This window comes from Myotis daubentonii, chromosome 6, assembly GCF_963259705.1.
Source record: "Myotis daubentonii chromosome 6, mMyoDau2.1, whole genome shotgun sequence".
NCBI classification, from domain to species: domain Eukaryota; kingdom Metazoa; phylum Chordata; class Mammalia; order Chiroptera; family Vespertilionidae; genus Myotis; species Myotis daubentonii.
The window spans coordinates 11,872,808-11,900,076 of NC_081845.1; the positions used below are offsets into that span (position 1 = coordinate 11,872,808).

Sequence of the window (27,269 nt, forward strand, 5' to 3'; positions counted from 1 at the left end):
TTTGGTTTTGTTTTTCCACCAAGCTGACACCCCACCTAACCATGCCCCCCTAATGCTCCAATAATTGTAAATTTGCACAAAAGGCCAAGGGAAATGTGTGTATTTCCAAGCTGTGGAGACATTGCCCTCTTTAGTTCAGGACTAGCCTAGGGGGAGGCATGGTTGGGAGAAATGAAAGAGATAAGGATGTAAATGAGTGAGGTGATTAGCACTCAGGCAGCATCCAATAAATGTCAACAAGTCAGTCAGCCACAACAGAAGGCTTTTTAAAGGGCTCCCTGTTACCTTCCACAGTGAAGGTCTGAGGCTGCACACAAGGAAACAGTGAGAGCCTCCATTCTGAATGCATGACTGCATTCTGTAATGGCTATGCATGCATCAGTCAACAAAAATGTACCGAAAGTCTACTATGATAAAGACGATGATGCTTACTATTCCCTCTCCACTTAACCATGAAGATCTGAGAAACTGATGATGTTGGAAGATGTCATATTTGGTCATAAGGGAAAAACTAAGAGAATGGGATCCATTACATTATTTCACCAGGCCTTGGTCCGGTTCTCCACAGCACATGACATCCAGTTACTATGAGTTTAAGTCAGAAATTATTTTAGAACAGGTTTCAAATGACCCATTTCCCTTTGTACCAGTCCTTGTGGTATTATTCTTTAAGACATGACCATTGACCAGTTTAACACTGTCCAAGATTAAAACAAAGTTCAGCTATACATTCAAGTCCAAATTTATTGGTGGGAGGATGCTCACAATTGCGGATAACTTGGCAGCAGACACTGAGAAGCCCTTTACATGCATGTCCTCCTTTACTTCCACAGTGGCTGTGATTACCTCCGTTTTACACATGAGCAAACTGAGGCTCAGAGAAGTGAAAAGATTGACCTCAAAACACGGCACTTGTACAAAGTGGAGGCAAAATTTTATGTTAGTTCTATTCCATTTCAAGTGACCTCCGTGTGTCAGAGGTCATAAATGATGCAGTGCAGACATACACATCCCCATCCAAAAATGTTGTTTTCCTACCTAAGACAGATTCAATGCCATCTATTTCTTTTGTGACTTCTTATTTTCTGGCAGAGCTTTGCCACAAATCACATAAACTGCATAAATGCTTGCTTCCTGGGGTTTGAGTAACATTAAAGTCATAGAACATAACTCTCATTTTTATAACAGGTCACCAACGACATCAGCTTTTGTAGTGAACTGGAAAATCATTGCTTCCCCCACTGATAATCCAGGCAAACTGAGAAATACCATGACTTAGCTGGAGTTAAACAGTTGGCTACAGTTGTGCCCTGTATACTCTGCTTAGCAACAACCGTCTGGTCTCCCGATGATGAAAGAGCCCCAGGAGCTGTGTACTGAGCCGGTGGAATGTGCGGAGCGCTGGGTGTGCAGGGTGCAGGACGCAGGAGATTAAGGCGGGCTGGCAAGCGTGGGCTGCAAGGAGAGGGCGGCACGGGAAGGCATGTGTGTGTCCTGCGCAGGGAAGCGTGGGCCACACAGAAGGATCTGAAGGACGAAGCAGAGCCAAAGGATGCCTGGTTGATCTTCTGAAAGGAGGACTGAAGGTTGTGAAAATATCCAACTCCCTAAGCCACCTATCGAAGTACATACCCTCTATTCACTTCTCTTGACTCCTCCGTTCTCACGGAACCTGTGGAATCTTTAGAAGGTCAGAGCCTTACATACAGAACCCCACATTTCACTATGTCATCATTACTGTTGCTGACCGATGCTGGCCCAGGGGAGCACCGCCATCATCCCTCCCACTCTGCTCGGCTTCCTCCCCCTCTTCTCTCCTCACCCATCAGGGACTTCCCTCAGCCGCACGGGTGCAGCTGACAGCAGCAGGACCCTGGCAGGGTCGGAGAGGTGACCACAGGCATGGGTGAGCTTCTGTTTTAGGGAGGTACTCTGTTCAAATGAGAGCCTGAAGAAATGACCCCCCCACTGAGATGTGAGCCACTAAAGAGACAACCACCATTAATATCTTAGTCATTTCCTTCCAAGCTTTATATATATATATATATATATATTTTCCTAGAATTTTTTTTACAAAATTGGGATTACATGTATATATATTTTATATATATATATATATATATATATATATATATATTCCCAAAAAGTGAATACAGACTTTAACAGCTGATAGCTCAATTGTGAAAATGAAATGTATTTTAATAAGGGCTGCCTTTATAATTATTCAAAGTGTGCGATTACATTTTTGGGGACACCCTATATATAGCACATATATGTGCATTTGTATGCAGGTATAGCTATAGCTATAGATTCAGGGAGTTATATGCCTGCCTGTTTCACTTAAGATTATATAACCAGCATTTCCTCATATCAGTGGACATTTTCTGGAAACAAGATTTATTGTTTAAAGTATTAGAGATGTCCCCCATCTTACCCCATTGACCCCCTCCACCCTGGTCCCCCCTTCACCACCTTATTGTCTTTTTCCATGAGTTATGCAAATATGCATATAAGTTCTTCGGTTAGTCTCTTTCCGCCCCCGCCCCCGCCTTCCGCCTGAGATCTGTTCCATGCTTCCGTGTCCCCGAGAGCATCTGCCCGACAATTCTTGGAAAATATACAGATTTCCCTTTCCCCGTTGTATGATTACATTACTGAATGGCCATTGGTGCCTTGGAGGAAGGGCTGAGGAACCATTTGCTGTGATGGTTCAGTCTTTCCTCTTGACCATTCCTTCGATCTAACAGATTCTAGTTCTGAAAACTAACTCATGGTCAGAAACTGGGCAAAGCTTCATAATTTTTTTATTGGGGCACTTTCCCTCCACTTCCTGATCACCGATATTTGATTTCTTTTTTACAGATGGAGCAATACCAGTGGTGGCCACCCAAATACCCTGCTCTAGAACATGATGCTCTAGTAACCGTCTTCACAGGTTTCTGTAGTCAGCCTCCTCTGGCCGACAAGTGAACTTGTTCCTCATCACAATTACTGCACAGATCTTGCATCTGGAGGGTAAGTGACACCACCTGACCTCTGTTATTTTAATATCCTATCGTCTTCATTGTTATCAGTTAGTAGAATTCTGATATAGCATCTCCCACCATTCGTCTTGGCCTACAATGGACAGCCAGGATTAAGCTTCTCTTTGATGCTAATGACTCTCTCACCAGTGCATACCTTACAGCTTTAGTGGCATCCTGCATCCAAAGATGGCTCAGTAAAGAAGTATACAAGACCAGCTCCCTCCCTTAAATTTTGCAAATTTTGAAGGGCTATCCTAGCGCCAGAGCGCCCTCTAGGATTAACTGTTTTTACCAGTCAGGTTTAATTTGACATAATTTATGTTTCACCTCTCAAATCCTCAATAATAAGGCTATGTTTAGACAACTCTATGAGTTGTGTCATTTTTCTCAAAATAACATACTGACCCTAAACCATGCAATCAGAGAATAAGGAATCACCATGCACTGACACACTGTAAACAGACACGATGTTTCTGAATCTGAAAAGTAGTTGACCTATCAAAGGAGCATTGTCATATTCATATGTTTCATTATGGCATTTATTGCTGGGTTTCCCTCGCAAGCCTGAGTAATGATTTCTTCATTTGTCAGTTAGCAGTCAGCTTGTCCGGCCCCTAAGCAGGCCCTGCCCTCTTCTGATTGGCCAGGGAGAAAGTGATGGATGGCAGCAGCTGCTGCCTCAGTCAGTCCCAGGTTCCACCTTCAGTCCACAGCCATCATTGACTGAAATGCATAAGAAACCGCTCAGCTGTGCGTTAAAGAGCCCACATAGAGGCCAGCATCTTGTGCACTTACACAGGAGCTGAATTTAGGAGTGTTTGGTTCATAAAATAAAAGTGTCCAGCCCCACCGCCTTCCCCCTGAACTTACCAACACAGAGCACAAGCTAGGCATGCTAGGGATTCGTGTGCACACTGACAAGCAGTAAGCCAGCCTTAGTTCCTGAGAGAAAAGTAGGCAAAATGGAAAGGGTTTGACTAGGCCTCTTAGAGCTGGGTCAACACTAATCTTGGATAGCGTTTCACAAATTGAAGTTTGCAACACTTGCCAGAAGTGTTTTAGGAACTCTGCAGTCGCTGAAGCTGGAGACAGCCCAAGGTGATAAGGAGTAAACAGGACCGGAAAGAGGTAACATTCCAATGGCACTAGGACTTCTCAGGAGTGGAGAGATCAGTGTGTTTTATGCAGCTGATTTTCTGAGTGCAGATTTGGGGGGTGGTATATTTAGCCTCAAGTTTTGAAGTGATGACTCTCTGGATATCAGTATTCTGTGCATAGCGCTATGAGGAGTGACTGCCTTCTAGGAGCTCCAATATTCCTGGATTTGGAAGCTGTATTGACCCTGGGACTCCTCGACTGAACAGCTGACTGGCCTCTAATGAGAATCAATAATCTCCAGAGACTGAGCAATGGAGCTGGGCTGACAGCAGCATCTGCTGCTTGTCCATCATCTTTCCTGGCCAATAGAAACAGGCCATGGCTGGGAAGGCCCTCACGCTCTCTCTTCAGTGGCTGTGGCAGATGAAGAAGTCATTACTACTCAGGGCTGGAAAAGAAACCCAGGATGTCTGGAGGGAATAAAAGAATGAGAGAACAGGATACAGTCAGCCAGTTGGTCCCTGGAGCGCATACAGCCTCTGGGCGCTCTTTCCAGATGCCTTGCATTTTTCAGCGTGCAGCCGCCTTCCCCAGGCCTTCGCTGGGGGAGTCCACGGTTTCAGCATCCTCGCGTAGAGCCAGTGTTGGGAGAGTGATAGGAATGTACTTGAGAAAGAAAAAACAATGTGGCAGCTCTAAAGAGATTCTGAGTTTCCTCATTGTTTTGAGATTAATTCAGGGAGCTCAGCAAGGAGCCATGGTTCCCTAGAAGCCATGAATGTCATTCAGAGTGAGAAAAAAATGATGAGAGAAGGAATCGTTCAAAGCTTCTTCAAACACTCTCAACATGACCCAGTTCTCTCTGCACTTAGGATGTGTGTGCCTTTCATGGCTACGCTTACCATTATTTTTATGTCCTGTTTCTCAAACATCATATGTCTATTAAGAGTGATGATAATAGCCCTGACTGGTTTGGCTCAGTGGCCAGAGCGTTGGCCTGCAGACTGAAAGGTCCCAGGTTCGATTCCAGTCAAGGGCATGTTCCTTGGTTGCATGCACATCCCCAGTAGGGGGTGTGCAGGAGGCAGCTGGTCGATGTTTCTCTCTCATCGATGTTTCTAACTCTCTATCCCTCTCCCTTCCTCTCTGTAAAAAAAATCAATAAAATATATATTAAAAATGATAAAGTAAAACTTTGTAAATGATGCATTAAAAAAAAAGGATGATAATAGTAATCATAGCTTCCTTCAGAACCATGCACAACATTTACTAAGACGTTTTACATTCGTGACTTCATCTGAAACCCTAGAAAATGAGAACAATGTGGTATTGTGCCCATTTTAGAGACGAAACGCAAAAGGTCAAAGAAGATGTGAGCAGCCCCAGGTAGGAGAGCTGGTAAGAGGCCAAGGTGGAACTTGACCTCACAGGCTGTTTCCAAGGCCAGGGCTCTTTGCACACTGGTGGATGGCTCACATTACATGAGCCCTGTCCACAGCTCAAGTAACACCGGTCAGCTGTGCTCCAGAGCAGGGGGCAGATAAAATATATAGCACCTGGGAAGTCTGTCTGGCATATGTTTCTGCCATGATGTCATTCCCCTGAAGAAGTTACATCCATGCCACCGCTGTGGATGTGTTGTGCGTAATAAAATTCTAATCTTTCCATTCACCAGATCAATGACTCTCGAACTGGAGTCATTGAATAATCTCAGTCCTGTTATGAAGAACATCCCCTCTCATGTGAGCTTTGCTGTCATTTGCTCAAGTCCCTGGGAACTGAAATAGGGACAAAGTAACTGATGAAGTAAGTCTGTTTATTTATGCTGAGATCTGAAAGGTAGAGTGGAGTGTGCGTGTGCGTGTGTGTGTGTGTGTGTGTGTCGAAAAGCAATGTGATTCACTTCTCTAGCCCATGGGAAACAATTCTGAACATTTAAGGGCAGAATTTCTGCAGAAAAACATTTAGATATGGCAGAGCATATACGGAGCAGAAAGCCATTCTCAAACTATTGTCAACTTCCAATAAAGCACATGTTTCAGCTTCCCTTCCTCAGGATACATGCTTTTAAATGCCCTTTTCTTTGTCCTTTTACTCTCTTTATACAAATGAAATATATGATAAATTTTTCCCCACCTCCTCAAAAACATGTAAGAAAAATGACTATATTGTAGGTAAAACAGCATGACTAACCTGTATCTCATTATTTTGAAGCAATCTTTTTGCTGCTTGAACATTTCACACCAATTAAGAGATTTGGATTAGGCACTGAATCTTGGATGTATTTTCACAAGCCCTCAGAGTAATGCTTAGCAAGCTTTAATTCGTAATCCTAGAGTGCATGAGGCCAACAAAAACAACCCACAAAGCACATCAGGTAAGAAAGAAAAATAACAATCCTTGATCTTTTTTAGATAGCTTGCAGAAAGATTAAGGATGGGATAAGACCATTATGAATGTATAAAAATGGAAATTTCATTAGGATCCTAATTATTCTTTCTACTAGAAAATCAGTGAAAGTGCCCATCTTTCCCTAAGATGATACCAAGACAGACTTGTCTTCCACTCACAAATCCATTTTCCTCTTAAGCTGTAAGAACTGCAACAAAAGAGAGGAAGGAGTAGAAAAAAAGTAGGGAAAAATAAAAAGCTATAGCCCTGGATCAGACAGTCACTTACTGTGAATACAAATAAACTATAAAATATATTGAACCAGTTGTATCATTTACTCTCTTAGTAAGGAATAGACAGGAGTTTATAGTAGACATTTTCTAGATTTAAGAGAAATGATATAAAAATTTTGACCAGAATGGCCAAACATTTAAGATAGATGAAAAAAAAAACAATATTAAAACAAAGAATCACTGTCTAGTATGGAGAATTCAAAGTGAGATTATTAATTTAATGAATAATAAAATGAAAGAAAATTGCCATAGGTAAAATTTATAAAAGCACGTGTTACTCAACCCAACTAAATTTTAGCAGAGATAAAAGTCATGTTGAAAAATTACCATTAAATTTGTATATTGTTGAACTGTTAGCAGACAAAATAAGGATATCACAATTTAATGAGCATTTACTGGCTTTTATACCTAATGTAAAAAGTAAAGGTTTTGACTTATGTGAAGAATGAAGCAATAACTTTAAATTTTAGACATTAATTTTAAAAGTTTTAGTGGGGAAGCTTAATGTTGTTGGTGAAGGAAAAAGTTTACAAGCCACATTTTTAGCTGAAAACCAGAAAGTATTCTCTCTGCCAAGTACACTACATACTTTGAATTTCTTACTAAGAGACATGGCCTCAACTGTGCAGATAATAATGACTTTTGGGTAACAATTTAAAAATTGCATGCAATGTATTCTGGACCCACTCAAAAATAGAACGTCTTTATGAAACATATCAAATGTAACTTTAAAACCACTCTTGGACATATGACCAGGGAATCCTGACTAAGTGTTTGTAAAGCAATTAAATTTAATTTAGTCCAGCTATGAGATGGACAGAGTTAAGCCAAACCACAGAAGATCCTCGAAGAGTGAATTATGGACATTGGCAGGAAATGAAATTAATTTTGAGCTTGTAGTAGCCACAGTTACTGGTATTGGTATGATACTATTGCTTGCTATTAATAATGTTAGCATATTTGCCAAAAGCCAACAGGTAGAACCTTAGCAATTTCAAATTGTAGCAACAATTTTAAACTTTTAAAAAATTTAAAGACAGTGTTTAAATTAAGAATATGTACAACACGCTATATAAATAACATTCCAATAAACTATAAGGCAATTAAAACATGGGGAAACAAGTTCACCTGACTGTGAAGTTGGTTCACATATAAATAATCCTTAAGTGGCCCATGGAGATTAAATTATAGTTGATCAATATACTACTATTTTTTCTTTGGAATATATATATATTAAAATTTTTGAAAGAAACACACTTAAAATGTACTTTAGATATTGCTTATAGAGATAGTGAATTTTGTTAACAATTTATAGGATGAAATTAAAATGTAATATTTTCTGAAACAAAGGTAATTTCTCATATGCTAAACTATAACAATGTTTAAACCTGATTTGTAAAATTCATGGTTTATTTCTAAATGTAATTACTCCTTTAAGAACCTTATTGACAATTCCAGTCACTACTGCCTCAGGAGAGCAATGTTTCTCCAAATTAAAGTTAATAATAACTATCAAAAAACTACAGTACTTCCAAAAAAGTGGTTTAGTTTGACATTATTTTATTTTATTTTTTATATTATTATTAATTAAGGTATTACAAATGTGTCCTCATCCCCCCCCTATTAACCCCAAGACATTATTTTTTATAGAAAACAAATTTTGTTAATATCTTCATGACAACATAATTAGCAATTTTGCTAAAATGAAAGCAAGAAAACTACGTTTGGTCACATTTTGCTATGCTATTACTCATCCAAACACCATCAATCCATCATAGAATACCTAAACATGTGCAATAATACCGAATTCCAGTTGTTATTTATTTTGCCTATTTTAAGTCAGATAATATATGATGTCACACATACTTTTTATTTGTTGTCAACTTGATTGGTAATTTTTCTCCAACTTATTGTGTCTTCCATTTTTGACACCTCACTCACCACCTGTGAAATTTATTTACCTTGTAACTGCAAGTTACAAGTCAAGAGGAAGTGTTGAGTACTTGATGTATCTCAGACTCTCCTGATAAAGCTCAGCAGTTAGGCTGGACATGCAAATGTAAGTTAGGTCACTCTTGCACGTTCACTTATTTATTCCACTCCATTTAAATTCTGAAGTGCACTTGTGTCTCAACTTTAAGGCAGACTTAAAGTTGAGACACAAGAAAGGCATTTCACTTGAAGCCTATCTTGGTGGTGTAGAAACGGGATATGTCAAGTAAGATGTTTTGAAAGTCCTTGTTACGGGACTGAATAACATAAATGAGCAGTTACTACAAGCAGTAACCAAATCTCCTGGCAGTTGTGAAGGAGCTGAACCTTTACAATAAAGGTTTTATGGAAAATGTGCCCAGAGTCAGTTGCCGTGATAATCCATTGGAATAAATTGGTATGGTGACCCGATTTAACAACCGTGGGTTTCAACCATGCAACAGTTAAACAAAGAACACTTGTTCCTGAAGAAGATGATTATTCTCTGTGCTCCCTGACTTTCAGAGCAAAATGTATTTGATTACCTACGCTTCCTTTTCCAGCAGCTGAGAAACATAAGGTTTGAGGTGTGATTGTCATTTCCCCACGCTACTTTCCCAAAGAGCTTGCAAGTCTACCCATCCTCCCTAGCAAGGAAATCCCCAACTTTTAACAAGCAAACTTTTTTCTTTTCAAATTGCTGGATACTTTCCAAGACCACTGACCAGTCAGGAGATGGTGAATTACTATCTCCCTTTTTTCCTGTATTCAACTTTTATTACACTTCATATACAAATGTGCATTACCCCAAAGCACAGATGTGAATTATCTTCATCATAAAGAAGAATCTAGATAACACGTGCAAGAAAAAGATAAACAATACTAGATCCAACCCATGTGGATACTTTGCTGCTATAATTTTCCCAAACTCTAATATTTTCAAGACAAAGAGATTTAAATTTTCATTAACAGGGATATACAGTGTCTTTTTAAAAGAACTCCAGGAACAGGATCGGGGGCTATGTGTTAACCTCTGCAAGCAATATTTGCTAGAATATTCTATCATACACAAAATCGTTTAGAAAATAAAAAGGGGGAACATATTGGCCAATTCAAAAGTTGATAAGACCAAGAGTTAGCAAGAATGTTTAGAAATAGGAACTGTCCCATCCCCTATTGGTGTGAGTATAAATAGGTATAATCAATAACATATATTTTGGTATTAATTAGTAAAGTTAGGCATATGTAAACCCTATAACTAGCCATTTCATTTCTAGGTATTTCTTTAGAAAAATTCTTGTTTATACCAGTAGACATATTCATAGCTGCATTTTTTTCAATATCAAAAAATTATAAACAACTCAAATGCTCATTAATAACAGAATAAATTGTGTTTTTATTCTCTACAACAGATCATTATACAGCAGTATACACAGCAGAAAATAAATAGACTACAGCTTTACGTATCAACATGAATGAATAGCAAAAAAGATAAAATTTAGAAAAAGAAGTAGGCCAAAGAATATATGTAGTATGAATTAATTTACATGAAGCTCATAAACACACAAAACTAAACAATATATTTTTAAAGAATGTCCATTACATATGATAAAACTAGGGGAAATAGACAAGGAAATGCTTGATTTAAAAAAAATAGGTACTTTTCTTACTCTGTAAAATCTGAATTTTATAGATGTGTTCTTCATTCCTGCAGTGGTCAGGACTTAGGTTATGAGTACACTTATCCAATGGGACTCTGAACCATATAATTGTTTATAAAATATAAGAATATCTATTTCCAACTAAAACTAGGAAAAATAGCCAGTAGCCTCCAATATCATGTAGTAAAGACAATTTATAAATTTTGGTTTTTACTGTCAGACTGTAAAGAGAATATATTTGTTAGAATATAGAAGAAAATAATACAAAAAAACCCCAAAAACAAAACAAAACACCATGTTACTATGATAAACCTGTTGCAATCGGGTTAGTACCAAATCAAAGTTATTTGTACAATTCAATGTTTATCAAGATGTCAGCTATTAATAGATGCTTAAATCCCAGGCCCTGCTAAGTTAATATTGGAACATTATACAACCATTAAGATCTTAACTGAGCATTTGTGGAGCAATTCCCTAGGCAAAACCTAGATCCAAGTAAATCCTTCTCGTGACTTAGAGTGGGAAACCATGCTAGCCAGCTATTAGAGGAGAGGTTGTGGAATCAGTAAAATGCAAATATGTGTAACTGGCTCTCCCACAATTGGCTCTGTGACCTCAGAAGGATTATTGAATGCCTAAACATCAGCTCCCTAATATATAAAATGAATATAATAATAGGGCTGTTAGAAAGATTTAATAAAATACATATAAAGTGCTAATTCTGTCCCACCTTTAAGAATTTGGGGACACAAAATTATTTTCAGGTAAAATTTATAACGTGCTATTTTTTAAGAAGGATCGCAGGTTGCAAATAATGTCAGAAATGTTTATAAACATTATTTATACACTATTTTCAAATCTAACATGAGTTTTCAGAGTTTGGGCCATGAGCATCCTTAGACAGAGATCCCCTAGTCCAGTGTCTTCTTCTGCAGATGAACAAACTGAGAGTCACACCGCAGTCAGACGCCTGAGTCTTGCTATCCAGTCATCACTGCTTCCATTCAGCCTCCTCCATTCTTAAGAAAGCAACTAAGTAATGTCATCAGCTGAGGTTGTATTGCCTTCACAGAGAAGGCAGGCAAGGTCCCATGAAATGCGGCCAGTGGGCTGAGATCCCCAAGTATGTGACCTTTAGAGCTACAGGCGCTCAGGGATTAGGTCTGCCACCACACCTCAAGTGCTTCAAAGGTGGCAATCAACAGCATCCCTCCCGCCTTTTCCCTCCCCTTCTCACAGACAGGGCTTCTCTCCAGCTACTTGTCTACAGAACTATTGGGCCACATGTGCTTTGAAATGTCTTCTTCTTGACACCTATGATTTGGGATTTTCTTTCTACTGAAATAACTCTCTAGTTTACAGATCAGCTACCCAAGGTGAAAAAAGAACCTTTGTTTCCTTCTAACTTGTTTGTATAGTTGCCTTAATTTAGCACTTTATTTTAAATGCACAGATACAGCCTATTTCCCCAACAACAGTAGTTGTTTGGGTGATGGTGTTATCATGCTGCATTGCACAATAGTTTACCCGAAGGAATGGCGTAGTGCCTTGCAATAGCGACGCCCCCATACACCCAGGAACAAAGCTCTGTATACGCTGATGCAGATTCGGGCTTCAAATTTATGTTGCCATTGAATTCCCAGAGATAACAAGAAAGCTAGGGGATGAAAACAGGTGTCTATTTTGAACCATTTCAGAATCACTCTCTTCTTAAAATATTTACAAACATCAACAGCCATTACTAAAGTCATGACCATATTCTGAGTACACGTGTTTGGAGAAAGAATTAGCTGTGGCCCCTAGCCGGTTTGGCTCAGTGGATGGAGCATGGGCCTGGGGACTGAAGGGTCCCGAGTTCCATTCTGGTCGAGGGCACATGCCCAGGTTGCAGGCTCAATCCCCAGTGGGGGGGCATGCAGAAGGCAGCCGATCACTGATTCTCTCTCATCATTGACGTTTCTATCACTGTCTCCCTTTCCCTTCCTCTCTGAAATCAATAAAAAAAAATTTTTTTTTAAAGAATTAGCTGTGCTTAGAAGTATAAGCATTAATTTACTAATATGAAAAGAAGTTTCCTTGGTGAAAGCCACTTTGAGACCTGGATTTTTTTCAGTATGATTTTTTACATGGTTAGTTAGAGAAATACCAACTACCCACCTGCACTCTCTGTGTGGCAATATTGTGCATAAGGCATAAAAAATGATATGCTGGTTTTGTAAGTTTACATTTCAAAATTTTAAGCTTTTTAAATTTTTTCAGATAATGTCACAGGTTGGATTATTTTACAATTGATTGATTCATGCCTATCATAAAAAAATAGCCAATGAAGTTTAAATTTCATCGTTAACAACTGGATTTCCCCTTAAAATATGATGCACGGTATTTATTGTGTAAAGTTAAGAACAAAATTAAAAGTGTGTTCAGCTTTGGGGTCTGCTAGGCTAAGTGTTCTGATGCACCACTGAACCTCAGACTACATGTTTTTACTTAACGCATAATCAAATTTATTTATGTCATCATGAAATGTGCTTAAAGTCGGTCACAATCACCAAAGAAATGAAAGACAGACAATGCCAGTCTACCAGTCAGTGCTAAAAATTCCTCCGCACATGCCGAGAGGAACTTCCGCTGAGAGTTTCTAAGAAGCTGTTTCAAGAACTCTTGAAGCACATGACAGGACGTCACCCTCAGATGGATATCTTCACCTTCTGTGATTGCTGTGGCCTCCTTCTAATCCCTTTAGCATCCTGCTGAAATGGCATTTATAAACAAAACGTTGGGAATGGATCAACAACAATACTGTCAAATATCTAAGTCAACAGTTTAAATCCTCCAGTCCACTTCCAAGTTCTGAACCTGCAGATTCCTCTATTTATCTTTCAAAAGGCTTTTCATACATATGCTAATTTCAAAGCTGGCATGACCAGATTGTGTCTCAAAAAAAATTTTTTTTCACTATTGTCAGAAATTTAAGGCAAGTAAAGTGAGTTTTCTAGCCAAGTAAAGATGAAAAACAACTTCTTCCTATTAATAAATAATTGATACATGCCTTTTGACTTAACTCTTTGTGTCCAAGTAAATATCAGAGAATGTAAATTTCTAACTTTTCCTCCCTTGTAAAAATCTAACAAACCAAAATATTTTACACACATCTATTCTAAATCTTTATTTCAGAACTTGTTATCATTTCTAAAAGTTTGGGTTATATGAATTAATTTGTATAGTAATGTCTTTATACCTTGCATTTTGTAAAGACTCATTAAAAATAGCATTTCTGAAAGATAAATATGGTATTAAATACATTTCCATTCTTAGAACTGGCCATTAATGTCAGCATGAATTCAAGAGAAAATTAAGTTCAGAAAGTTGTGATTATTTCACCTATGCTGAAGATGACATACTTGACATAAAATATCTTTAAAATATAAAGGAGGAAAAGTTTAACATTCTTATAATAATCAAACATATGTCAATAATTACAAAGCAGTCTCAACTATTCTCCAGGCCAGACCATGGAGGATTTTTTTACTTGAAAACACTGTTAAGAACTACTCTAAGTTTGTATGAAAATAACTGAACCTTCTTTTCCTTGGTTTTTCACTAAGTTAAACTGGAGTCCCTCCGCTTAGCGTTTTAGTAAGGTTTCAGAGTACAGAAATTTCTCTTTTTTATTTCTTTAATTAAAATCACCATCCAGCCTCTCCATTAATTACTAGAGTATCATTGCTAAGTGACACTCCATGCCTAAAAAAGCTGGCTTTTGCAGACCTATTTTCAACTAATACTATTAATAGTTTGAATCCACAAAATCTTGTCAGCCACTCTTCAAATTCCAAACACATCTCTGCTCTGTAAAGCAGGCAAAATGGGCTTAGGCATATAGAAGTCCATGAGATTGTGATTGTGTTCATCCCATTCGCTTGGCAGAACAAGGTGGAACAAAATGCCAACCCTCAATGATCTACATAAACCGTGGGCACGGGAGGGCCTGGGCTACCTGCAGGTCAGTTCTCCAAATCACTTCTATCCACACGTCTTTCCTAAACTGCTTCTTTGCAGTTTTCAGAATAAGATGGCAAGGTAGACAGGAACATGCAGACGGTAATATATTCATTCCAAAGTCATCATGTGTGAACTTTGAGAATAAAAGTAACTTCGATTTTCACAGTTCTAGCTATTCTTCGAATTGCACACTAGAACTAGAGTACTAAAAGGAAATTTTGGTGGCATTGACTTAATTTTCATATGGCAAACTCCTTACTGGCAGCTCAATAAATTGCTATGAAGCTTCATAAACTGAATTCATTTCTAGAGGAAGTTTTGATCTTGTCTCTGCCCAGTTAGGAAGTTAAAAGGAAATTTGATTAGATGCAATCGGTTCATCTTTCTGCGGGTGTTGGTACATTTGTCCACTAGACCCAAGTTTCAGGAAATGTAACTGTTTGGTTTGCAGTCTCTTCTAAAATAACTGGGTGAGCGGCAGAGAGAGACCCCCCCGCCCCCAGTTTTTTCCTTTATCGCAAGGGTCTGAACCAAAACCTGACTTTTGTGAAGTGTGGGTGTCCTGGTGTTTTGAACGGCTGGAGGAGGTTTGAATTGAGTTGTTTTATTTTCCACTTCAGCGTAGAAACGAGAGGGGATCTCATCGAAGGGAGAAGGGCCGCCCTCCTGTGAATGACAGCATCTCAGAGCTACAGAAAGGGCTGAGTGTGCTCCAGGCGTGGGCATGTTTTAAAACTGCGGACTGCTTGTTTTCTCCCTTCACTTTGAGTTTGGGGAGAGCACAGGGCTTTCCTGCCTGGGTTCAAGGTGGACGCCCACCCGATTCCCTGTGCTCCTTTTACCTCCTGTGCGGACAGTAAATGCCCTTCCTGAGCTTTGGCCAGGCTGGGAAAACTGTTTCAAGTAGGAGAGGCTGAGAAATGGGAACAGAAAGCAGCCTTAGGCAACTGGGGTCATAGTCTCTTCTCTTCCTTCTTTCCAGATGTGGGAAATCGCTGCTCCCGTCGTCCTTGTCCTTACTGTCTCCCGAATTTGTGGGGAAATCAGAGTTCTTCTCTAGTCGCATGGCCAAAGGTAAACAAAAATGTTAAAGTGAGGGGGCGTAAGGGACAGGAGGTGGCTACTGGACGGCGAGGACGACGGCCCAGCATCCGATGGCGAGACGTGCAATCCGGCCTCCCCTCCTGCGGCTTTCTCCACCTGCGAAGTGTTGCGGGTCGCCTGCCACGGAGCCCGGGCTGCGGCGCCAGGAGACGCCCCTACAGGAGGAAGCCAGGGGGAGCCCCTCTGTCCAGGGACTGACAGTGGCCCCCGCGGGGCCGCGCCTACTCGCCATGACCTGTGCTGGGCGCGGCCGCGTGGGCACCTGGGGTCCGGCAGCACCTGAGACCTGGCCCAGGCCTGCGCCGGGCGGGGAGCAGGCACCCCTCCACCCGCCCCCCCCCAAAAAAAGCGGGTGTACCACGTCGAGAGCGAGAGGCTCCAGAAACTAGCAGAGCTCAGCCTCGCTTCTGAAGGAAGAGGCTCAGTAAAACCGGATTAAGGGGTGCCTTTATTTTTTTATTTTAATTTTCTTTCAAACAGATACATTACAGTTCATCAAAGAAACTCTCCCATCGCCCAGGCGGGCTCACCATCTAGAAATGGAATTGGAGACATGGAGCCATTGCCCATTTATAATTCGGGCAGAACCGAAAATTCCACCCCAAAACCATTTGCTTAAAAAATAATCATATTTTAGAAACAATACATCTCTATGAGTGTGCATTTGTTCGCAGTTTTATAGCCTGGGAGCCGAGGCCAGACTTTTTGTTGCGTTTAAATTGGAGAATAAGCGGAGTTCGCTTGCATCAGTCATCCATTCTGCCTCCTCCCGGGGTCTGGGCTCTCAAGGCTGCCCAACTCTGCCCCTCGCCCCGTCCCCCCACCCCAAGTCTGGCCCCCCACCGTTCCGCCGGTCCGCCGCCTGACAGCAACAGAGTGCCTTGCTCAGTTTACCCCTAAACTCGTGACAGCCCCTCCCGGGAGAGGGTGTGAGTGGTGCTTGGGGAGGACGGGGAGCATCTAGCGTCGCAGGGAGCAGGTGGGAGCCAGGAATACTCTCGGGGCAGGAGAGAGAATGGCGATGCGTGTCTCACGGTTGTGCACACCCCTTCACCTCTCAAGTGAGACAGAAAATCGCAGCTTGTGTCTAAAGGGCTGAAGAGGCAGCAGCGAAAGACCTCTCTGACCTCCATGCACGTCCTAGGGTGACTCCTGGCAGCTGACGCCTTCTTGTCCCAACGTTACCGAAACTTCCCCGGACGCCCTCGGGAGCCACGCGCGGCGGCCGGGGGGCTGGGTAGGGCCTCCGGGACTCCTCGAAAGCAACTCGCACCGCAGGAGCCAGAGGCGGGGCGAGAGCCACGCGAACCTAGCGGGTTCGGGTGGAGCACATCAAAGAGAAAGGGGCGGGATCGGCCGCCGGAGGGGCAGGAGGGACCCGCCCCGGGAGCGGGGGAGAGCTGGGGGAGCCGGCGGCCGGTGCTTCGGGTCGGAAGAGGTGCGAGGAAGTGGAGCCAGACCGCGGTTCCAGGCTCCAGCCGCTGCCGCGCCCCGCAGAGCGCCTTGCCCCGCCCGGGAGCAGGGCCCGGACTCCTTAGACGTCCAGCCTGCGAGGACCGGGTCTCCCAGGGAATTCCTAGGGAGCGCGGCTGGACTTCACCCCGCGCCCAGGGCGCCTCTGCCCGCCGCGCGACCCCCGGACGCACGCACACGCTACTCCCCGGAGCGCGGCCGGCGCTCTCCCCCGAGCCTTTTCCCACCTCGCATCAGCTTCCTTTCTCTTTTCAGATGTAAGAACCCTCCTTCCCTCCTCCCCACCTCCCTCCGGCCCCCGTCTCTCCTGCTTTCGCCCGGCCGGCATCCCGACGCCTCCAGGCACGAAGCCTCGGGGCTCAGTACCCAGGCTGCGCCCGGGGAAACACAGCCGCATCTCCTCGGGTCCCCGTCCTCCACTCTCCATTGGCCCCCCGGTCCCCGCCCTCCATCCTGCCCTCCCCTCCGTGGCCTCCGAGTGGCGTCAGCACGCCCGCTTGACGGCGTGGGGTTTAAATGCCCACGAGCCGGAGCCCGGGCGCTTCTGTCCCGGAGCGAGCGCGGTCGGGGCTGCAGCTGCAGGGGCGCGGGCGGAGCGTGCGAGCGGGAGCCCGAGCCGCGGAGCGCACTGCCCCCGCTCCTGCGCCCATGACACCGGAGCCGGGGTCCCAGGGCCGCCCATGCAGCATCCCTGCGCCCCGCCGACCCCGAGTGGATGGTAACCCTCTAAGCCGGCTCCGCTGCGGAGAGCCATGAGCTGTCTGGATGTTATGTACCAAGTCTACGGTCCTCACCAGCCTTACTTCGCCACCGCCTACACCCCCTACCACCAGGTACGTGCCCGCGAGGGGCCGGGACCTCGGAGGCGCCGGGGCGTCTGCAGACCCCGAGGCCCGAACCCCGAGGTCCAGGGCGCCTCCGCTCGGGTCCGGGCGTGTGACCAGCGGCAGGCGCCGCCCGGATGCCGGGATGGCCCGCGCTGCCACCGGTAGATTGAGCTCACCCTTCCGTTTGCTTTCTCGGAAGGCGACTAAGCCCCGCTAATGCGTGTCCCGGGTTTGCCTGGAATACTCGAGGAGGATGGCGCCTGCTGGGTTGTTTTCTCCGTGTCTGCTGGACTCCAGATTCGTCTGAGCCCAGTGCGGGTGCAGGGAGATGGGAGCAAAGCTTGCCCACGGAAAACCAAGCTTTGGTCCCAACAAAAGCCAAAGCCTGTGTCCGTCTTTCTGTTGGAGATGCAGAGATTCTCGTTCTCATCCCTGCAAACTTATATAAGGCATACTTTTTCCCGTTTCAGTGCTCAGACGATCAAGCCCATTAATTTCAGAATCAGAGGATTCGTTACAGAGAGTCCCATAGGAAAAGCATTGGTTTTATCATCTTTGCTTTGCATAGTTTGGGGGGATATCACTGGGGTACAGTTGACTGGGCAGAGGCAAACTTCATAGCTAATACTTGACCTTTGAGGAGATGGAGTTCCAAATTGGGCTGCCCTGCCATCAACAAACGCACTGTTAATAAGACCACTTAACCCCGGTTCTGCAAACTCAAGTTTCCTTTCATTATTCCTATTTATCTGTTCTCTGGGCTGCATCTGGTGAGCAGTTCTTTCTGTCTCCACAGCTGAAGTAGCGAAAACTGAGGACAGTGGTCCAGGAAAAGACCCAGATCACATCCTGGGGCTGGTGGGAGGCCTGACCAGGTTGGAAAGTGAGGGCCTAGACTCCTGCTTTGGGGGAATTGAAATACACCCCAATGTCCGACAGAGCCCACGCTTTCACCAGTTCTGCTCGCAAATTCAAAACATCTATTCGGCTTTTGCTTTTTCCCTCCTCCTCCTCTTTTCACTTCCCAGCCAGGAGATTGTTTAGTCTCAATGTTAATTTTAGGACTCATCAGAGCCCCTCATTGTAAGCCAAGCGGGAATGGGGTAGAAGTAGTGATATTGCTAAATGGCTCTTTTGACTTCAGCTTCTGAACCCAGCTCCTTCCCAGGCTGGAACTATTGCAAAGAGGAGAGGTGGGGTGGTTTTCTGTCTCTCTGTTCCTTTCTCCTCCCTGGCCCTGGACCAATCTATTGCATGAAGATCTCTGTTCATTTTTGCATGGCCAGGCCATCTCTGCCTGCATAATGCTTTAACATTACATCCAATCCATTTCTCATTTCTAAGAAAATGTTTATAGTAGTTGCACTTCATCTTTTAAAATCACTATCAGTTAGTCACGATTTACAGAGCCTCACCGCCAAGATTTTCCGTGGCTCCTTTTTATTACTCATTTCCTCAATGTGCCCAGAGATGGCAAGGCTGGGAATTCCCATAACCCATTGGTTTTTCTTTACTCAAAAAAAGATCTCTTTAAAAACTGAGACAGACTCTTAAATGGAAAGTATATGGGCAACCAAACAAATATCCACTGGCGTGTATGACAGCGACCCATGTCAGGATGTCATTCACCTGTTTACCCACATGATTCTTTCCTAAGTGGAACCGTTTCAAACCTTCCATTCGGCGGCGAGGCTTCCTTCGCAGCCTGGGCGTGTGGAGTGGGTTTTCATGTTCCGTCATGAGGATGCTTAATCCCGCCTCTTGTGTTTCTGCCCTGGATTCAGGCAGGGGACAACCCGGCCCCAACTGGACCGGGTGCCCTTTACTCACGGAGGCTGGTTTTGAAACATACACAGGGGCAAGCGAAAGTAGGTTTACAGTTGCGAGTATGGGAAACACGGAGTTTATTCTTGCGTTATTACTTAATGATTATTGTATTATTTATTTGTATTATGTAAGCCTGCTTTTGCCCACCCCTGTGTATCTGCCTCGAGCCTGGCTCTGTGGTCAAACTCGGCCCATAACCTGGTTACTCAGGCGTCTTCCACAACCCTCACCCTGACACCTCAGAGTTTTGCCTGCGGCCTGGCAGCAACACCTGATGACAGAAAGATCAGGAAGGGCAACCTGCTTCTCGGGCAGCCCACCCGTGCTCAGGGGCAGGCTGTGCAGCCCGCATCAATGAGCACCGCGCTGGGGCGCCTATGCCAGTTACCCCCCTGGAAACCTTGGGGATCAGAGGAGCACGTGTCGCCTGAACCCAACTGGCCATCTCTTTTGAAACTGACTACTCTCTTCTTTCTCTCTTGGAGCAGAAACTAGCTTATTACTCCAAAATGCAGGAGGCCCAAGAGTGCAACGCCAGCCCAAGTAACAGCAGCGGCAGCGGCAGCTCCTCTTTTTCCAGCCAGACTCCCGCCAGTATCAAGGAGGAAGACGGCAGCCCGGAGAAAGAGCGCCCACCAGAGGCGGAGTACATCAACTCCCGCTGCGTCCTGTTCACCTACTTCCAGGGGGACATCAGCTCCGTGGTGGACGAGCACTTCAGCAGGGCCCTGAGCCAGCCTAGCAGCTACTCGCCAAGCTGTACAAGCAGCAAAGCCCCGAGGAGCTCTGGGCCCTGGCGGGGTGAGTATGGCAGGGCCTGTAGGAGGCCCCTCAGCCTGGGGCCCACCTAGAGGGGCTCAAGGAGATGCAGCTGAGAGAGTCCTAGGTGTCAGGGAAGGAGTTGGAAATGGGTACGGAAAGCGAAGGAGGAATAGGCACAGACAGAAGAGCTCTCCTGCAGGAGGCAGAGAAGAGCAGAGCATCGACCTAGAAAAACACTAGCCTTGGGACTGGGAGGCCTGGGCTGGCCTGTTGGTTCCACCCTGCTTCCTAGCACTATGACCTTGGGCAAGTCTCTTAACCTCTTTGAGGTCACTCTATTTACTGGCCTCTAAAATTAGAATAATACTTGCCCTCCTAACTATCCCTGGAGATGGCCCTAAAGCAAACAGAACATGTATGTAAATGCACTGTGGAAATGTGAGGTTTTCAGGGCCCTTACCCAGTTTCTGAAAATTTGCCCAGAATAAAAAGTCCTAGGCCCCACTGCCAGCAAAAGGTGCTGAAGAATGTCTCCTAAAACCTACCTGTGCCTTTTTCTCAGGTTTCAATTACTTGGGAATTCTTGAAGCAGAAAGCATCTTTCAAATAAGCAAATAAAGTAGCAAGGAAATGAGTATTTAGGTACAGTCAAAACATCTCTTTATTGTTCTATCCTTCCCAGAAAGCACTGCTTTATCTAGTTTGGGACCATGATTTCTTGGACAAGTCAACTACATTTCCCTTTTATTCTGAAATCTCAACCTTCCTCATTACCCAGACAAGGGTAGAGTGAACCATTTGGTAAACTTTCTCACTAAGCTTAGTTTTTAATATGTACCACACTGAGAAGTCAGGACTTTGTTGTAAAAAGGAAGACAAATATTACATTTTGGAGGAAATGACAACCCTTACCCTCCTTTTTATTTATTTATTTATTTTTTTACCTTGAGTCTGAAAGTTTGTAAAAGCCTTGCCTAGACAAGCTCCAAAAATATTAGTTTTGAATACAGAACATTCTTTTTATTATTCAGGTGCCTAAATATCTTTAAGAGGAAGACTGTTCATTACTTGAAATGTATTTTAAAAGTACATTCCCTAGAATGTGTTCAGATGCGTTCCCCAGAGGTGCTCAATAAAGGCCTCTTGAGTTAAATGTCTTTCTTTCCCTCCCTCCTAACTGAAGGCAACAAATTTTATCTAAATGCTATTCTCTTAAAATGCTCCCCGACTCTAGGGATCAACAGTGATCATAATAACAATACTAATAATAAATTATAAGAGTGGCATCCACACTTTGATGCTCGAAGTTTGTTAAAACTTAAAAGACCTTTCCCTTCGCGTCCCTTTGTGCAAATAATACAGCTGCCCTTTTAGTGTATCTAGTTTACTGTTATGCTCGAGTTCTTGGAAAAAATATCTGAAAGAAGGTTTCTAGAAAGGAGGCTAATAATAGCAAGACTTCGAAATATGTCTATGGACTTCTAGTCTATCAGAGACGCATTTTCAAGAACGGGGGGGCAGAAACGCGAGAGGGGGCAGTGAGATCGCCAGGCGGCGGACCAAGAGCGGGAAGAGGAATCTTCAGCTTGAGCGGCTGCGGGTTGGAGGAGGGAAGCCGCGTCGGCCCCAGGCCGCGGAGGCAGCTCGGGAGGAGTTAGTGCCACTCCCTGAGCCCGAACCTGGGGCTTGGGGAGGAGGTCCCTCCGCTCTTCCGCTCCCCGCCACCCCCGGCTCTGCAAAATCGAGGGAGCGGACCTGCACCCCATAGGGTTCCCCCGTTTTCCGGAGCGCGTCCCTGGAATCCACAGGCTGCAGCCCCCTCAGGGAGGCGCCGCCCCAAAGGGTAGGCTGCCGATCCGCCCCCAGGCGCCGCTTTCCGGCCATTGGCGGGCCCTGCGCTTTCGGCTCTCCCGGCCGCCCTAGGGGGCCCGCAATCGCGTTTCCCGGAGTTGACGAGCTCTTTCTCCCCTCTCCTCCTCTCCTGCTCGCCGGCCTGCAGACGGCTCCTACCCGATGAGCCAGCGCAGCTTCCCCGCCTCCTTCTGGAACAGCGCGTACCAGGCGCCGGTGCCCGCGCCGCTGGGCAGCCCGCTGGCCGCCGCGCACTCGGAGCTGCCCTTCGCCGCCGCCGACCCCTACTCGCCGGCCGCCCTGCACAGCCACCTGCACCAGGGCGCCGCGGAGCCCTGGCACCACGCGCACCCGCACCACGCGCACCCGCACCCGCACCAGGCGCACCCGCACCCGCACCCGCACCCGCACCACCCCTACGCGCTGGGCGGCGCCCTGGGCGCCCAGGCCCCCGCCTACCCGCGGCCCGCGGTGCACGAGGTCTACGCGCCGCACTTCGATCCGCGCTACGGGCCGCTGCTGATGCCCGCAGCCTCCGGGCGCCCGGCCCGCCTCGCGCTCGCCCCGGCACCCGCGCCGGGCAGCCCCCCCTGCGAGCTCTCGGCCAAGGGCGAGCCGACCGGCGCCTCGTGGGCCGCGCCCGGGGGCCCCTTCGCTAGCCCCGCAGGAGACGTGGCCCAGGGGCTGGGCCTCAGCGTGGACTCAGGTAAGCCGGAGAGCGAGCTGGGCTCCCCCGGGCCCCTCCTGCCCCGGGCCCCACCCTGGGCTCAGCCCGGGACCCCCTACCGTTCTCCTTGGAGACCCCAGTGACATGGTGGTCTGAAGGTCTGCATGGAGGGGTTGTGTTCAGGAGCCAGATGACCCTGGGGGCAGAATGGGGAAGAAGGACCCTGCCCTACCTACCTAGCTGGTGAATGTTCACTCAGGATTTTTAAAAAAATACAATTTGTTGGAAAGGTTCTAGTTCCGCGCTGTTCAATTCTGTGGCCGCTAGCCACGTGTATCTGTTGAGCACTTAAAAATGTGGCCAGGCGGAACTGGGATGTGCTCGAAGTGTGTAATACACAATGGATTTCAAAACTTTGTACAAAAAAAGTAAAATTTATCTCACTAATATTTTTATATTGAGTGCATGTTGAGTTATTTTCATCACATTGCATATTGAATATATTAGGTTACGTAAAATATATCACTAAGACGAAGTGTCACCTGTTTCTTTATACTTGTTTTCACTGTGGCTGTTAGAAAATTTAGAATTACGCCTGTGGTTCCCATGTGCTGTATTGGACAGTGCTGATCTAGAGACCTGCTCAGGGTGCAGATTAAAATCCTCTGCAGCTTGAGGGCACAAGGGGGCAGGGGGAGTGTCTTGTCACCGAGTGACAGTTATAAGGAAAGAAATATATGACTAATATCAACTTAATTGCCAAATTAGGCAAATCTCTTAAAAACATAAAACTTTACAAGAGTAATAAGTCTCTGGCTTGAAGAGTTGAATTTGAAAGGTACATTCATATAAGGCTTTACTTTTTTGCTCTCTTTAGTTTTAGGACAAATCAATAAAAAGGAGTTATAAATACAATCATTAGCTTGTAGTTTTGCCCACTCCCCCTTCCCTCAGGTGAAGATTTGGCATTTCTGTTGGCTTTGCTTTTACTCTCATTCATGCCCTTTAGATAAATTCTGTGACTTCCACAGTAAAACAGTGGTGTTTGTCTTTCTCTTTCTCTTTCCTTAACTATCTTGTGCTTCCCCTCCCCCCCCCCTTCCTGCTTTCCCCCTCTCTCTCTTTCTCTTCTCCCTCTGTCTCTCTTTTATTTTCTCTCTGCTTTCAGGTTTGCAGCCTCAGGACAAAAGCAAGGATCTGTACTGGTTTTAGACAGCCCACCCTTCCCCATAGGTCTCTGCCTAGCGCACTTGGTGACACTCAGAGCGAATGGAGTGGGTTTGTAACAGCTTCTGATCTTGGTTTGCAGCTCGACGCTATTCCCTCTGTGGTGCATCCCTCCTGAGCTGACCTGCTGACCCAGGGTTCCCCCTTCCCTTTCCCTTCTGACCAGCCAGAAGGCTCAGCATCTGTGCCTCTCACTTCAAGGATGAGGACATGGGGAAAGGCAGAGACTTCGAACTTCTCCCTGTGTCGGAAAAACCAAATCACACACCTCAGAGATTTCATCTGAAAATAATTCCTTCTGCCAAAAGAGCAGATCCAAAGACTCTGAATTATGTTTAATGACTTCTGGGCAAATCACTGGAAATATCTGTGGTGAGATCACTTCGGTGATAGGATAGCATAAGTTATCTCGGAAGGAGGGAAAAACAAAAGGACTTTTTGGTGTGAATATTTTTTATGCTGATGCGAATTGTTTCATACGGAGTGTGATCAGAGCACTACTGACGTCAATATCCTCAGATTTAAATTGTATTTGTATTTGCATTGAAGACTGTGGTAGAGAAGTAAAAAGAAGCCAATCGTTCTTCCTCATCTCAGAAGCCTCCAGCTCCCTTCCTGCCCACTCCCCCCTACAGCCCTGACTCCAGGCACAAAGACACACTTTCTTCCTTTGGACTGTGAACATTGGAGGCCTCAGCCTGCATATGAGTGGCAAGTGGATCATCTGGAGCCACCTGCCCAAGTCTTACTGAATGCAGCTGTTGTAGGACAACTGTTTAAAACTCCAGAAATACATCGACCAAGGTGGCACTTCCCAGTGTTTGGCACAACAATTGCAATTGCACTGGATATATTTTATATGTGTGTGTGTGTATATATATCGTATTTTTTACAAGGAACATTTTACGATGAAAGAAGAAACCCTTCTCTGCCTTCTCTCCCACAAATTCTGCTGTCCCTCGCCTTCCTCCCCTGGATGAAAACAAAGCATCAAGAGACCCCAACTGTCTCCATGAAGAAGTAGGAATCACCGCAAGGGGAAGGAATGTTCCATGGAGTCTCCAATACCTCGAATATTTTTCTCGGTCTCTGTGGTCATGACTTGGTCACTTCATTGTTGGGACAGGGGAAGGGGTCTGTGCATTGGGCAAAGCTGAGGGTGATGAGGAAGAAGAAACAAACATTAAAGGTATCTGTTTACTACAAGGTCCCTGTGTTCTTCCATAAAAAGAAAATAAATCGTCCTATGTTTCTCTAGTAGAATAAAATATAGTAGTATGACCTCATGTCAGAAAGTAAAATTATTTTATATATATATATATATATATATATATATATATATATATATACATATATATATATATATTCCTTTTTGTTTTTCCAAAGTGTTTGTGTTCTGTGAAACCTGATAATAACCCCTCTACTCACCAAGCTTGGAGATGAAACGTTATGTATCACCCTTCTCTTTTTACAAGTGAGAAAATCAATTGTGGCCATAGCAGCCCAGGGCTTACCTCTTAGCATTCATGAAGTCAGACACAGAGATGGTACTGAAAGCACCACCCGTACACCATTCAGTCAGATACACATTTATATATATATATATATATATATATATATATATATATATATATATACACATACACACACACTAGAGACCCGATGCACGAAAATTCATGCAAGAGTAGGCCTTCCTTCCCCCGGCTGCCAGCACTGGCTTCCCTCCGGCACCCGGGACCCGGGCTTCTCTCCTGTGGCCGCTGCCAGCAGGCACCTGAAACCTAGGATGCTTCCCTCCTCTGGCCACCCGCAGGCACCTGGACCCAGGCTGGCTTTGGATGTCCAGAATGACATCTGGAAGACATCAAGTCTAATTAGCATATTACCCTTTTATTATTATAGATTATTGAATTTTTGGAGAGAGAGGACAGGAGAGGGATAGAGAGATAAGAAATATCCATGATGAGAGTCATTGATCAGCTGCCTCCTGCATGCCCCCTGCTGGGGATTGAGCCTGCAACCAGGCATGTGCCCTGACTGGGAATCAAACCAAACCGGTGGCCCCCTGGTTCTTGGCTTGATGTTAAACTGCTAAACTACACTGGTTGGGCTGCATTTATTCTTTTTCAGGAAAGAATTATTGTTACTTCTTAAATTCCAGACTCTTAAGACAGCAGAGTCATTGGTTAAAAAATATCTTTGAAATATTGGTCATTTTTTTTATTTTAATAAGCTAGGCTAAGAAACCAAAGCTACCACTAGGCAGAAAATATTATTAAGAAATTAATGGTTTTCTCATGACACCAAAATAATTTGTGTGTCTCTGAGAGAGATATTTTGTGTTATACCCAAGTTGCCTTTGTAGAGTGTTAAAGCTTAAAAATATTAGTTCAAAACTTGACCTTCATTATAACATGAGAGGCAAATATAATTTATCTTGGATAATAGTCACAGAAATTAGAGGCAGTTAAGGAACCTTACTCAGAGCATGACTTAACAAAGTTACCCATCCTCTCTTCCTAGCTTGTTGGTAAGCTGCGAAGTAGATTATGATCATTACAAGGACCTATTACTGTTTTTGCTCAGATGGAAGGTACTATGTGGCTACACTCATGAGATATGATAACAATAGTAATAACTAATGTTAATTGCTTTTCATATACCAGGCACTAGTCTGAGGGCTTTATATATAGGTCAATTCATTAAAGCCTCACAACAGTTCTATGTGATATTTATTATTATGATCCCCTTTTTACTGACAAGAAGACAGAGGCTCACAGAGGAGAAATAATTTGCCCAGTCATATAGCGAGTCAGTGGCAGAGCCAGGATGCCAACACAGGCAGCCTGGGTACAGAGACTGCACCATTACTCACTGCAGTGACTGCTTGTCCACCTCTGATTTGCCTTTGGCTTCTCAATTGTGGGCTTCATTTCTCCTCCCCAATAGATGACTAAGGAAGGGAAGAGGCAGGGCAGCAAATAGTAGAACCTACAGAATCCCAGGTCTCAAAGGAACTTTCATAGGACATTGCCCAGACCCTTCATCAGATGCCACTACCTTAACCAGTCAGTCAGACACAGAATTCC

General features: G+C 44.5%; 1 protein-coding gene across 2 annotated transcripts; it reads left to right on the forward strand.

The window, feature by feature from the left end:
* Positions 1-16,982: 16,982 nt before the first annotated feature.
* Positions 16,983-25,417, forward strand: VGLL2 (vestigial like family member 2). 2 transcript variants are annotated; one of them, XM_059700145.1, is made up of 4 exons: positions 16,983-17,852; positions 20,162-20,474; positions 22,435-22,992; positions 24,122-25,417. In XM_059700145.1, exons 1-4 carry the CDS (start codon positions 17,772-17,774, stop codon positions 24,163-24,165), a joined length of 996 nt encoding a protein of 331 aa, XP_059556128.1. In that variant the 5' UTR covers positions 16,983-17,771; the 3' UTR covers positions 24,166-25,417. The 2 variants fall into 2 exon arrangements, with proteins under 2 accessions (XP_059556128.1, XP_059556129.1); XM_059700146.1 differs by having other exon boundaries at positions 16,988-17,852; positions 24,263-25,413.
* The last annotated feature ends 1,852 nt before the right edge of the window (positions 25,418-27,269 follow it).

Coding starts and splice junctions, on each gene's coding strand:
- VGLL2 (XM_059700145.1), top strand. CDS start 17,772: ATGAGCTGTCTGGATGTTATGTACCAAGTCTACGGTCCTCACCAGCCT. Junction 20,475..22,434: donor GAGCTCTGGGCCCTGGCGGG/GTGAGTATGGCA, acceptor GCCGGCCTGCAG/ACGGCTCCTACCCGATGAGC. Junction 22,993..24,121: donor GGGCCTCAGCGTGGACTCAG/GTAAGCCGGAGA, acceptor CTCTGCTTTCAG/GTTTGCAGCCTCAGGACAAA.